The 12,782-nt window shown below is 37.0% G+C and overlaps 1 protein-coding gene across 8 annotated transcripts in view; it reads right to left on the minus strand.

The window, feature by feature from the left end:
- Erbin (erbb2 interacting protein) overlaps positions 1–12,782 on the minus strand; it is a 96,147-nt gene that overhangs the window by 13,645 nt on the left and 69,720 nt on the right. For 7 of the 8 annotated variants that reach the window (XM_031360267.1, XM_031360261.1, XM_031360265.1 and 4 more), the window contains 4 exons: positions 9,966–10,142; positions 7,654–7,768; positions 5,820–6,003; positions 108–1,638 (listed from right to left, as the gene is read on the minus strand). In XM_031360267.1, the coding sequence (XP_031216127.1) occupies positions 108–1,638; positions 5,820–6,003; positions 7,654–7,768; positions 9,966–10,142 (2,007 nt within the window). The remainder of the gene's footprint in view (positions 1–107; positions 1,639–5,819; positions 6,004–7,653; positions 7,769–9,965; positions 10,143–12,782) is intronic. The other variant, XM_031360268.1, reaches the window with a different exon arrangement.

The raw sequence follows: 12,782 nt of genomic DNA on the forward strand, positions 1-12,782 counted from the left end.
AAATCCACCTGCCTCTGCCTCCCAAGTGCTGGGATTAAAGGCATGAGCCACCACTGCCCGGCGAAAAATGCATTCTTAAAGAGAATGAAAAACTCACATTCAATTACCTTTTCTAACTTTTTGGCCTCAATGTGTCGAAGTACTTGTTCCCGCCAGTCATGAGGAACTTTGCTTTTTCCTGGAGGATCTAATAAAGAATGTTCGGAACCAACCCTTGTATTTGGTCTTTTTGAAGGACTAGTCCGTGAGTAATTGAAATCACTAACTGACATAGTTCTCTCTGGTATTTCATTAATAGAGGGCCGGGCACTCTGAGGCCTTGATGTATTTGGACCATCAATGCTGTATGCTCGTGCAGAAAGAGGTCTCTGTGATCCTGACATGACTGGAGTTCTTCCCATTGAATGTAACTCTCTGTATGATAAATAATCTCCTTCAGTACGTCTTGTGGGATCACCAAGGTTTACAGAAGCTGTTGAAGATACACTACTCTGTCGCTGAATAGTAGTCCGAGTTACTGCAGGCACCAGCCGGTCATTTGGGGAGATAGCCCACATTTCTCCATGTCTGGCTGGGGTAAGTCTCTGATGTAAGTGGTATGCAGTATTGGCTCTAACATTGTTATGATTAGAGAAATTCATATTGGCAGAATGCTTTGCATAACTGTGATTTTCTGCACTCTCAGATCTTGGAAGGCGCTGAGGAGGAAAACTGACAGGATCTATTTGTGGATTCTGTTTAGGGTGCCATAAAGTGTCTTTCACTGTAGCACTGCCACTGTATTGAACATTATATTGTGGAGGACCATACAGTTGAGGTGTAGACTGTGGGCCAGGTACTGTGGGAGCTCTTATTAGATCTGGCTCTTCAGGGTTATGATTTGAATCAAACTTGAAAACTGCCTTTGTACCTGATAGTAATTCAGAAGATGAAGAAGAAGCAGTGAACACCTGCAGGGGCTGATCATACAGCAGTGTGGCAGACTTACTCCTGACTATGTTTTTCCCATCTACAGTAGATGCAATTTTAACTGCTGCACTTGGGGGCTGAGGACCATCATCACCAAGAATATCATAGATTTTTAAGCCTCCAGCCTCCATGTTAGTTATACTATGAGATTTCACAACAGATCCAGTTGGACCACTTCTCTGAGGAGACAGATCTTCCGTGCTTTTAGAAATACCCACATCAGCAGAAGAACTGGTATTCTGTGGTTCAATCCTACCAGGAGACTGTGGAGTATCCTCAGAAAGACCATTTACCTTGTTTATGGACTCCAAATTTGGAAACTTATTTCCATTTTCTATGTGCTCTGCCTCACTTTTAGGATGAATACTTAAAAAGCCTGTTCCAAGCATTATATCCTGCATCTTTGATCTTTCCATTATTTCTGGTTGAAAAATATTATTGGTCACAAGTTTATTAAGGTTCATGTTGATATGGTCTAACTGGTGAGAGTCATCAGATGTGGCTTTTGAATCAACATCTTTTTCAATCAGAACTAATTGTTCTTCAATATTCAAATCATACTCAGGTAACTTAAAATCCTTTTTATCATTAGTTTTGAATTTTTCCTCTGGTGAATTGTTTAAATTAACTCCATTTTGTAAAAGGCTGTTAAAATTTTCATCTTCTTGCCTAAAATAAAAGAGAATTTTATGAGAAAGTAAAAAACAAAACAAAAAACAAAAGCCAACAAGTTTTCCTAGCAACAGAAGATCATTAGTAACTATTAGTTAGATAGCTAACACAGGTAAAACACTTGCTGGAGCTCCTGAAAAAGATCTTCATTACAATATACAAGTATCAAAACAATACCCTGTTGATATGTACAAATTTTGTGTTAAATATCAGTTAAAGTTAATCAAAAGTTTTTGTCAAGTAGAGATTTTTATTGTTAGAGAAACAAGTAAAACAGCTAAAAGTCATCAATAGTATCAAGATTAATTTTCATTAACATATCCAATATAGCTTGTTACAGAATAGATGACTAGGACTACGCTAAGAACAAGCACAGAATGATGTATCTTCTGAGTCTTTTCACAACTGTGCTAAAACTTTAAATGCTTCATGGTGGGAAAAACACACAGAGTTAGACAGTAACTTACTTAAGTAAGTGGAGCAGGGCCATTTACAAGTAATTCTGAAGCTTTACATTAACTGTACTAATCACGGGCTACTATACTTTTTCTTTTTTTTTAAGTTCCATATATTTTATATAATATATTGTTATATATTTTTCCTTTTTTTACTAGATGTTTTCTTTATTTACACTGCAAATTTTATCCCCTCCAAAAACCCTCCTATCGAATCCCCCCCTCTCCCTGATCACTTACCCACCCACTCCTGTCCTGGCATTCCCCTACACTGGGGCATCAACAGGCTACTATTCTTAACAAGTAGTTATTACTCACAAATATATAAATAATTAAGTTAAACTAAAACAAAACTGCATAAACACCTAAGTTTATAAAGGGATCAGAAGAGAAACTATGCCTGAACATTACTCTGCGGTACAATTTGACAGATATTTTTAAAAATTTTTCATTATAAAACTATAGAGGCTATTTTATTTCTATTTGGTGGTATAGAATAAGCATATCTAGATCTTGACACTACACAAAAATTATAGTTAATTATCAAAATAACATATAAAAGTTACTGTTATACTCCTTGCTTAACATCCTTACTTTGCTATATGAAGGAATGATTTGTACCATACTGCTTTCCAACAATAACATTAAGTTAGTTCAACAAATTAAGCATTTTCTTTAACATGTAACTATAAAATCAGCATTTTACTAAGTCGATAGCATAAAATTTAGCATAAAATTAAGAACATATAATGCAGTATCTGAACTCATACTCAGACAGAAAATTAGTATTCTTTTTATAGTAGGACAAGTAACAGCTTTTACTTAAGTAAGTCTGCAACTTAAGATCAATTTACTCTAGTTAGGGTTTAAAATATCTGTAAAACCAGCACGTGGTTCAGAGGAGCCTCAAACCTTTCCTGAGACTTCTACTCAACAGATCGCATCCACAAAAACGGCATGCATGGTGTGGCCTTGTTTTGACCTTATTCTGGTGACCAACTATCTCTGAAGCTAATAATAAAATTACTTTCAAACTTCTACTAAACCCAGAGTAAAAGAATGTAAGTCAGCATAGTTTTCTCTCAAAAGATCTTTCCTACAAAACTGAGGCCAAATATATAGCACCAAATAAGAGTATCTGAATGATCCAGCATTTCTATGGTGGTCTGAATGAGAAATGTCCCACATAGGCTCATGAATGGGAATATTTGGTCTCTAGTCAATGGTGCTATCTTGCGGAACTTTTAGGGCATGGAGATCTTCCTAGAGGCCAACTTTAAACGTTTATAGCCTTGCCTCATTTTCAGTTTGTTCGCTACTTTCTAGCTGTCATTGGAGATGTGATCTTTCAGGTGACTGCTGTCACGACTCTCCCACCATAAAAATTCTTCCTTTGCAACTATAAACCAAAATAAACTTTCCCCAAAAGCTGCATTTGGTCACAGTATATTATCACAACAACAAAAAGAAGGTAAGACAGAAACTGACACCAGAGAGTGGGATCATTGCTGGGAAAAATCTGACCACGTTCACTTTTGGAGGAATTTGGAAGACCTTTGAAGGCTACACTAAAAATGTAAGCACAGCTTCCAGGCCACTCCAGTAGAAAGCTGAAAGACAGCAGCGCTGCAAGTAAAGAGGCTGGGAGAGGTCCTGATTAAGAAGTTTCAGAGGGAAGGAAAAAAACTGTCTTAGCAACTATTCTACATGCCATTTTTTGATATGTTGGCAAAGAATTAGGCCATGACTGTGGCCATGAAACCTCCTATACAGTTTCAGGAAGCCCCTGAGGACAGGTAATGTCTGGCAAAGCTGAAGATGCTATGAAAGGAGAAAGTATGTAAAACATTAAAAGCAAAGCCTGGGTTGCAGCACAAAGCCCAACTGTTAGATACCAGAACCATGAGACATCTGCTAAGAGCTGATTACAGAGAGCAGAAGCAGACTGAGAGATGTACGTACAGGCCTCAAAGCTAAATGGGCAGAACCACCTAAGTAAGCATTTGACATTGGACACAGAGCTATAGGATTTGCAGTTTGCTCTGCTGGGTTTTGGTTCAGTATTCTCTCAGTATGTCCTCATTCTTCCCTTTTGGAATGGTAATATAAAATACCACACAATAATATCCCGGAAGTATACTTTTTAAAAAAATTTTATGGGTTGGGAAGTCACAGTTAAGAGACTGTATTGAGTCTGAGAAGAGACTTCTGACTTATGGATACTGTTAAGACTGTTAAAGATCATTTTTTTAAATGAAATGGCCATGAGCCAATGAGGCACCATTGCACCATTATGCACCATTTACCATTATGCACCATCTCTCTAGAATTATAAGCTAAAAAAGCCCTATTTCTTCCATAGGTTGTTTTTGGCCATGGTGTTATCACTGCAATGAGAAGTAATTAACATGGTTTCTAAGGATAAAAATAACTCTTACAATCTGAACTTCCTCAAATCAGCTGTTTGTATGTTTCGACACCTAGAAATATTTGCATTTTGGTTCATTTTACCTAAAGATTAAGAATCTATTGTATTTTGTTGTTTCATTCTCAACAACAACAACAAAAATGGTTTTAAAACAACTTTATAATCACTGTAGACCCTGAGCCATACTATAAGAGCTATCAAAGCTATGGCCGATCCTTCCCTCCTCAGCCTGTGGTCATCTCCACTGTAAAATACTGTCACAGGAGCGGTGATAAATGATGACATCTGTCAATACAGTGACACCTCCTGAGCTGGCTGCCCGTATGAGGTACTCCATAGGTGCTGTGCCCCTCCTCTCCAGCCTTCCCAGGCAGCTCAACCATGGCACCTTAGCCAAAGCCAACTGCAGTCTTCCCATGCCAACCCCTGGACTGATTTAGGGAAAGGTATGGGGAACAAAAGCCACCATTCCCTGAGTAGGAGAACCCACCACTCCCTGAGCAGGAAAACCCCCCAGTCCCTGTCCCACAAAACCTCACTAATCCCTGAGCTCTCCAAGTCAGGGCTTAGTCACCAATCATCACTCGGGAAATCTGCCCTGAAAAGCTCCACCCCCTATATAAGTTCAATTCTTTGCTGTGCACTCCTGGGAACAGAGGCAACCAATGCTGGCTGGATTCATTCCTCCACACCCTGGACCCTCCCACTGAACCCTTTATGAGATTTGCTGCCTCCCAGAAGAATGAAGAGAAGGAACAGGGCTGAAGCTCCTGAGCTCCACTCAGCTGCTGAGTATTGCAGGGATGCCCCCCTGGGAGCTGCAATGCCTCTGTTGAGGAGGCTTCCCCTCAGAGCATCGTGGATGCTGGGCTCCCACGTCCATTGGGGCACTGTTACACCTCTGACCTGTGTGGTTCCTGAGCTTCTAAGTCCCAGGACACCTTTCCATCTAAGCAGGAACACTAAGAATCACTACTCAATTACTTTAAAAATGGAGCAAAGAGCCGGGCAGTGGTGGTGCACGCCTTTAATCCCAGCACTTGTGATGCAGAGGCAGGTGGATTTCTGAGTTTGAGGCCAGCCTTGTCTACAGAGTGAGTTCCAGGACAGCCAGGGCTACACAGAGAAACCCTGTCTTGGAAAAAACAATAAAAAAAAAAAAAGAGTGAAGAAATTTATTGCATAAGCCATTTATATATTTGTGAAAACATTTATGTTTAGCTCTATATTTATTATTTGTATCATTATTTCTATTTACTGTCTAAGTAAATGCATTTGTTCAAATGTTCACAAACCTGACTTTGGAGTTCCTATCGACAGGATTCTGTTTGACGGGAGAACAGAGTGAGGTGTCTTGACTGCTGTCAGTGTTAAGAGACACTGAATCAGACATCCGGGATGGAGAAGAACAGTTGCTGTTATTCTGATTACTATTGTGTGTGACTTCATCTGATAAAGAATCTGCATCCTTTGCATCATCTGAAAGAAGAAAAAGTGTTTAAGCAGAATGATAAATTCACTCAGAACTTACAGAAAGCTTTTGCACCGAATTCTATGTCTGAGGTGATAAGCAGGTATCTCTGAAAATTAAATCCTAAAATATACAAACATTCAGGAATTTAAAAGTTGTAGCATTTTTTATGTAATAAAGAGTGCCCAATATTTGATTTAGCTTACTGCACAGTTTTCAAAGTCTACCAATTCATTTTGGTGAATGAATGTCCTTTTAATTTTAAGAACTCATAATAAAAATATATGTCTACAACCTCCTATAGTTTATCTGGCCAAGAAATTATTTCATATGAATGTGAATTTTTTTTCAGCTTATCTTGGTAATAAAATTGAGCAATGTAATCAATACATCAACAAAATCAAATTTTCAAGGGTTGGTTCCTTTACTTCAAATGTAAAGATTTATTTTTATACGTCTGTCGGTGTATGTATGTGCATTTGACCGAAGGTGCCCAGAAGCCAAAGGTATCATATCCCCTGGAGCTGAAGTTACAGCTGCCCAATGTGGGTGCTGGGAACCAAGCATGGGTCCTTTGTAGCTCTCCACCTCAAAGACCTGCTTATAAAGTGGTAATCTCTCCATGTGTGAGGTGGCTGTTTAGAATATGAAAAGGAAATTGTTTATATCTGCTAAAGCACAAGTTTTAAAGGAATTTGAAAATAGTCATAAAAAAGCTCTTTAAAGAACTCAATTCTACCCAACTCAAGGATCTATCTAGTGTACACAGACATACCCACATATGGATTAAAGATATGTTTATTGTTTTTACAAACAGGGTTGAAATGCTTTAGTAATCCCAACCTTGAGGTACTTGAATCTTGGTTTCTTAATTTGCAAAAAATACTGTTAAACAGCCTTTGAAGTACTTTTTATGGGGCTATTACAACAACCAACTGTTCAGCAGCTAAGTGTCAACTGCCTAGTACCTAAGCAACTGTTAAATAAAGTACTCACTAATTTCTAAGTATCATTAACCCAACCAAGTGCCATCTTGGTAGTATCATTAGCTCTGAGAGACATAAGCATTTGGTAGAGATAACGCAAAGCTAATCAGGCACAAGTTACAAGAGTTGTTTGATGACATAAGTGTTCCTTACAACTTACTCTATTTCTAAGAGTCTAATATTTTGTTACATGAAAATTGGTTGGTAAATGTTGGGGAAAACCACTTAATATCTACCATTTTAGAACAGATAGTAATAAAATAATGTGTATATAGTATACATCAGGTTCTATGCTATGCATTATATGCAAAATCCTTCATTTTGCATTTCAAATCTGTCATATATAAATGGATAAAATTAAGCACACAAGGAATAATGTCTCTAGAAGATACTCAATAAAAATGGAATTATAACCTAGAATTATATCCCTTTAATGACCATGCCCTTACAAACTAACTCTGAATGGGAGTGGGGAGGACCTACCAATCTGTTTCTTTAAAAATGGGAAGTAGAGAGAACATTTTAGAAAGGCAGCCATAAATTTTGTTTTCAAAATGTTTCAATAATGTGACATTCAATAAAGCTTACTTCCACAAAGTTAACACATCTTTTTAGGTGATTTCTAGTTTTAATGCTCCCCTCTCTTAACATCTGTTTTTTATAATTACTAACCCTTCTTATTATTACTAAGTGCTACAACTTTGGGCTGACTAATTGAGGTGTCAATTAATGGAGGTCGCATCTCTGCCATTTTCATTTCTTCATCAGAAGAAAGTTCTTCAGATTCCTAGTTTAAAGAAAAAAAGAGGTAAATATAAGAATTAAACTTGCACTCTTTAAATGAATAAATATATCATAAAAACATCACAGGGAAAACAAAGCAACTGTTACAACCATGTATAAAAGTGCCTTTTAATGGTAATAGTTGACAAAACTGCATGACTCAACTTTCTCAATGCAGCAATAAACCTACAGTAGTAATGAAACAACTTATTAAAACTTCTCATGTATCATTTTTGGTGCTAAGCCTTATCAAGTATACTAGTCGTTATTATGTGCCAGATTGTGAGGTTACTGGCAAACAAAAATGACCAAAGCACAATCCTGTTTTTGAAAAATTCAACTTATGGAGTCCCCCAACAGAGCCTTTTCCTAATTGTTGAGTAGCCCCATGACTATATTTGGCTTCTATGATGGACTACTATTAATGTGTACTAAACAAATTTCACCTATTTTGAAAACAGAATTGTTATTTTCCATGTTTATGTCCTGAAATATGCCACAGGCGCTCCAGATTACCTACTACTAAGTAGTGTCAGCACAGAAAATGACCTGTTAGTCATCAACTATTAATAGGAATTTTAGTATCATATGGCATGCAGAAAATGAGATTTCTTGCCAGTTAAATCATTCCTACATGCTAAGATGAAACTAAAGCAAATGCTTTATAGAACTTGCTCCCCTGAAAAAGAATCAAACAAACAGTACTAAGGACTTTAATGTGTTTGTAAGTGCCATAACAAAGATATGAATAGTGCAGAGAGATCAGTCCGCAATTAAGAGCACTTGTTGTCTTGTAGAGGACAAAGGTTTGTTTTCCAGCACCCACATGGTAGCCCTATTTCTTGGTGTACAAAAATACTATTTTAATGAAATAGTTTGCAATCTCCATTCATATCTTTACAGATTTATTTATTTTTATTTCTTGTGTATGAATGTTTTACTTGAATGTATGATTGTGTACTATGTGTGTGTAATATCCATGGAAGTTAAAAGAGGGTGTTGAGCCTCTGGAACTGGAGGTAAGAGAGAGTTACCATGGAGTTCCAGCTAGGCATAATAGCTCACACCTATACACCTAGCATGTAAGAGGCTAAGACAAAAGGAATACGAGTTAGACTAGCTTGGGCTGCACAGTGAGCTCCAGATGAATTGGGCTACAGAAATCTAGTCTCAAAAAATTGAGAGTTTTGTCTATGTTTAGCAGTCTCACTTATACCTGAGACATACATTCAATAGAATAGTATTCAGACACCATAGAAGTAAGATGCAGCACTGACAGAGATACCACAGTATGAACTTCAATAGAATATGCCAAGTAAAGGAAATGATAAAAGGCCACTTATTAGACCAGTAATAGGCAGATCTATACAGGCAAAGTAAACACGGTTGCTTAGAGTTGAGAGAGATGCAAAGCCTTAAGAGGGACAAAAAGCATGAAAATTCTTTTTCTTTTTATGGCTATAAAAATATTCTGCAAGTAACTGTGGTGATGGTTTTACAACTTTGTGAATTGTTTAAGCCACTGAATTATATACTTTGAATCAGTAAACTGTGGAGTTTGAGCGATCTCTTTTTTAAAAAGGCCTCCTGCCTTAAAAAAAAAAAAAAAAAAAAAAAAAAAACCCTACAACTTTTACTTATTCAATAGTAGAAGTTATATCTAGGTTCTCAGTCACTGAACAAGGGTAACCGTCAATGATGAACGCTTAACTAAGTTAAATGATTGGGTAGACCCATAATAGACACTTTCTCTTGTCCCGTTCTATTTTCACTGTGCTGGGGACAGAATCTAGGGCCTTATGCAAGCTGGGACAGTACTCTACCACTGATCTACATCTTCAATTTTCATTTTGATGTTACAGAAGTAAAAGCAAAGACTGAGGATGCAAAAGACAGAACATGAACCTCTTATGTTCAATGAACTGAACTTGATCCCCATTACTGCAAAAAATAAAGATATAAAAGCAACTGTAATTATTCATTTTATATAACACATCATAATCTAACATATTTACTAGTCATTTACTTATAAAGGGTAAAAAAAAATAAAATTCAAGTGATGAGTGCTATTTTAGCAGTCTGAAATTTCTCAAGGATACCTCAACATAAATACTTGTTAGTATTTCCTCCAGTCATATTGTCAGGCTTCAATGAAATTCTACATAGAAAAATCTCATGGTTGTGTCAGAATGAAGTTATACCTCAAAAACATCATCATGGTTAACAATATGCTTCAGGTTCTCAGACAATTTCCTATTTGCAGTTACTGGTAAATTTCCAGCATTGGTCTCAGCTTCAGGCTCACTCATTTTCTGTACAGAATTCATATGCTTTTCTCTTTCATCAAGTTTGCTTTTTGTTGTAGTACTTTCTGAAGTCTACATAAAAGATGAAGATCTCATGTAAGTTTTATGTCTATTCTTGTATTAAATTTTACATAAAATGTAAGCAATATATCGACTTCCAATTCTAAATTAATATTAAAAGACTATGAACATGTAAATTAGATTCACAGGGAGAGAGACATGATTATATTAAAGTATATCATTTAGCAAAAGTTACTTTCATACAAGAAGACTGGAAGGCTGGTATCGAGTGAGTCAATTAGTTCGGGATACTGACAAAGGACAGATGGTAAACCATTTTTGCCTGTTGCAGAATGTACAGTGACTCTAATGGCATGACAGAACTTTTATTTGAGGATGGGGAGAACTAAGAAAAGTTCACTTAAGAAATGCACAGCTTAAGAAATTTGTGGGCTGACTCTGCAGCCAGTCCCACAACACCCAGAAAAAGCTCCATTCCCAGGTACTCTAACATGCCCAGGATCCCAGGATGCCAGGATCCCGAAATCACAGAATCACAAAGACAGCTAAAATCTGAGGAGTTCTGACAAAATCAGGATCAAAGGAGGGACAGGCTCCAGTCAGATATAGCGGGGGCAGGTAGCATTAGAGATAATCAGATGGCAGGAGGCAAGGGCAAGAACATAAGTAACAGAAACCAAGGTAACTTGGCATCATCAGAACCCAATTCTCCCACCATAGCAAGTCCTGGACACATCATTACACCGGAAACACAAGATTCAGATATAAAATCACTTATCATGATGATGATACAGGACTTTAAGAAGGACATAAATAACTCCCTCAAAGAAATACAGGAGAACACAGGTAAACAGCTAGAAGCCCTTCAAGAGGAAACACAAAAATCTCTTAAAGAATTGCAGGAAAACACAATCAAACAGGTGAAGAAAATGAACAAAACAATCCAAGATGTAAAAATGGAACTAGAAACAATAAAGAAATCACAAAGGGAGACAACCCTGGAGTTACAAAACCTAGGAAAGAGATCAGGAGTCATAGACACAGAATCACCAACAGAGTACAAGAGATAGAAGAAAGAATCTCAGGGGCAGAAAATATCTTAGAAAACACTGACATAACCACCAGAGAAAATGCAAAAAGCAAAAAGCCCATAACTCAAAACATCCAGGAAATCCAGGACACAATGAGACAACAAAACCTGAGGATAACAGGTATAGAAGAGAGTGAAGACTCCCAATTTAAAGGGCCAGTAAATATCTTGAACGAAATTATATTAGAAAACTTCTCTAACCTAAAGAAACAGATGCCCATGAACATACAAGAAGCCTACAGAACTCTAAATAGACTGGACCAGAAAAGAAATTCCTGCCAGGCAGTAGTGGCGCATGCCTTTAATCCCAGCACTTGGTGGGCAGAGGCAGGTGGATTTCTGAGTTCGAAGCCAGCCTGGTCTACAGAGTGAGTTCCAGGACAGCTAGGGAAACCCTGTCTTGAAAAACCAAAACCAAACCAAAACAAAACAAAAAAAACAAAACCCAAACAAACAAAAAAAGAAATTCCTCCCATCACATAATAATAATAATAATAATAATAATAATAATAATAATAATAATAATAATAATAATAATAAAACACTAAATGCATTAAACAAAGAAAGAATATTAAATGTAGTAAGGGAAAAAGGTCAAGTAACATATAAAGGCAGACCTTTCAGAATTACACCAGAGACTATGAAAGCTAGAAGATCCTGGGCAGATGTCATACAGACCCTAAGAGAACACAAATGCCAGCCCAGGCTACTATACCCAGCAAAACTCTCAATTACCATAGATGAAGAAACCAAGATATTCCATGATAAAACCAAATTTACACAATATCTCTCCACAAATCCAGCCCTACAAAGTAATAGATGGAAAATGCCAACACAAGGAGGGAAACTATACCCTAGAAAAAGCAAGAAAATCATCTTCTTTCAACAAAACCAAAAGAAGATAGCCACACAAAACATACCTCAGTGACATAGGCAGACACTACCTCAGAGTAAAAGGTTGGAAAACAATTTTCCAAGCAAATGGTTCCAAGAAACAAGCTGGAGTAGCCATTCTATTATCGAATAAAATCAACTTTCAACCAAAAGTTATCAAAAAAGATAAGGAAGGACACTCCATACTGGTCAAAGGAAAAAAAATCTACCAAGATGAACTATCAATTCTGAACATCTATTCTCCAAATGCAAGTGCACCCACATTCATAAAAGAAACTTACTAAAGCTCAAAGCACACATCACACCCCATACAATAGTGGGAGACTTTTAACAACCCATTCTCAGCAATGGACAGATCATGGAAACAGAAACTAAACAGAGACACAGTGAAACTAACACAAGTTATGAAACAAGTGGATTTAACAAATATTTATAGAAGATTTCACCCTAAAGCAAAAGAATATACCTTCTTCTCAGCACCTAATGGTACCTTCTCCAACACTGACCATAAGTGGTCACAAAACAGGCCTCAACAGACCCAAGAAGATTGAAATAATCCCATACACTCTATTAGATCACCATGGACTAAGGCTGGTCTTAAATATCAACAAAAACAACTGAAAGTACACATACAAATGGAAGCTGAACAACTCTCTACCCAATGATAACTTGGTAAAGGAAGAAATAAAGAAAAAAAATTAAAGGCT

This window comes from Mastomys coucha, unplaced genomic scaffold (assembly GCF_008632895.1).
Source record: "Mastomys coucha isolate ucsf_1 unplaced genomic scaffold, UCSF_Mcou_1 pScaffold8, whole genome shotgun sequence".
NCBI lineage: Eukaryota > Metazoa > Chordata > Mammalia > Rodentia > Muridae > Mastomys > Mastomys coucha.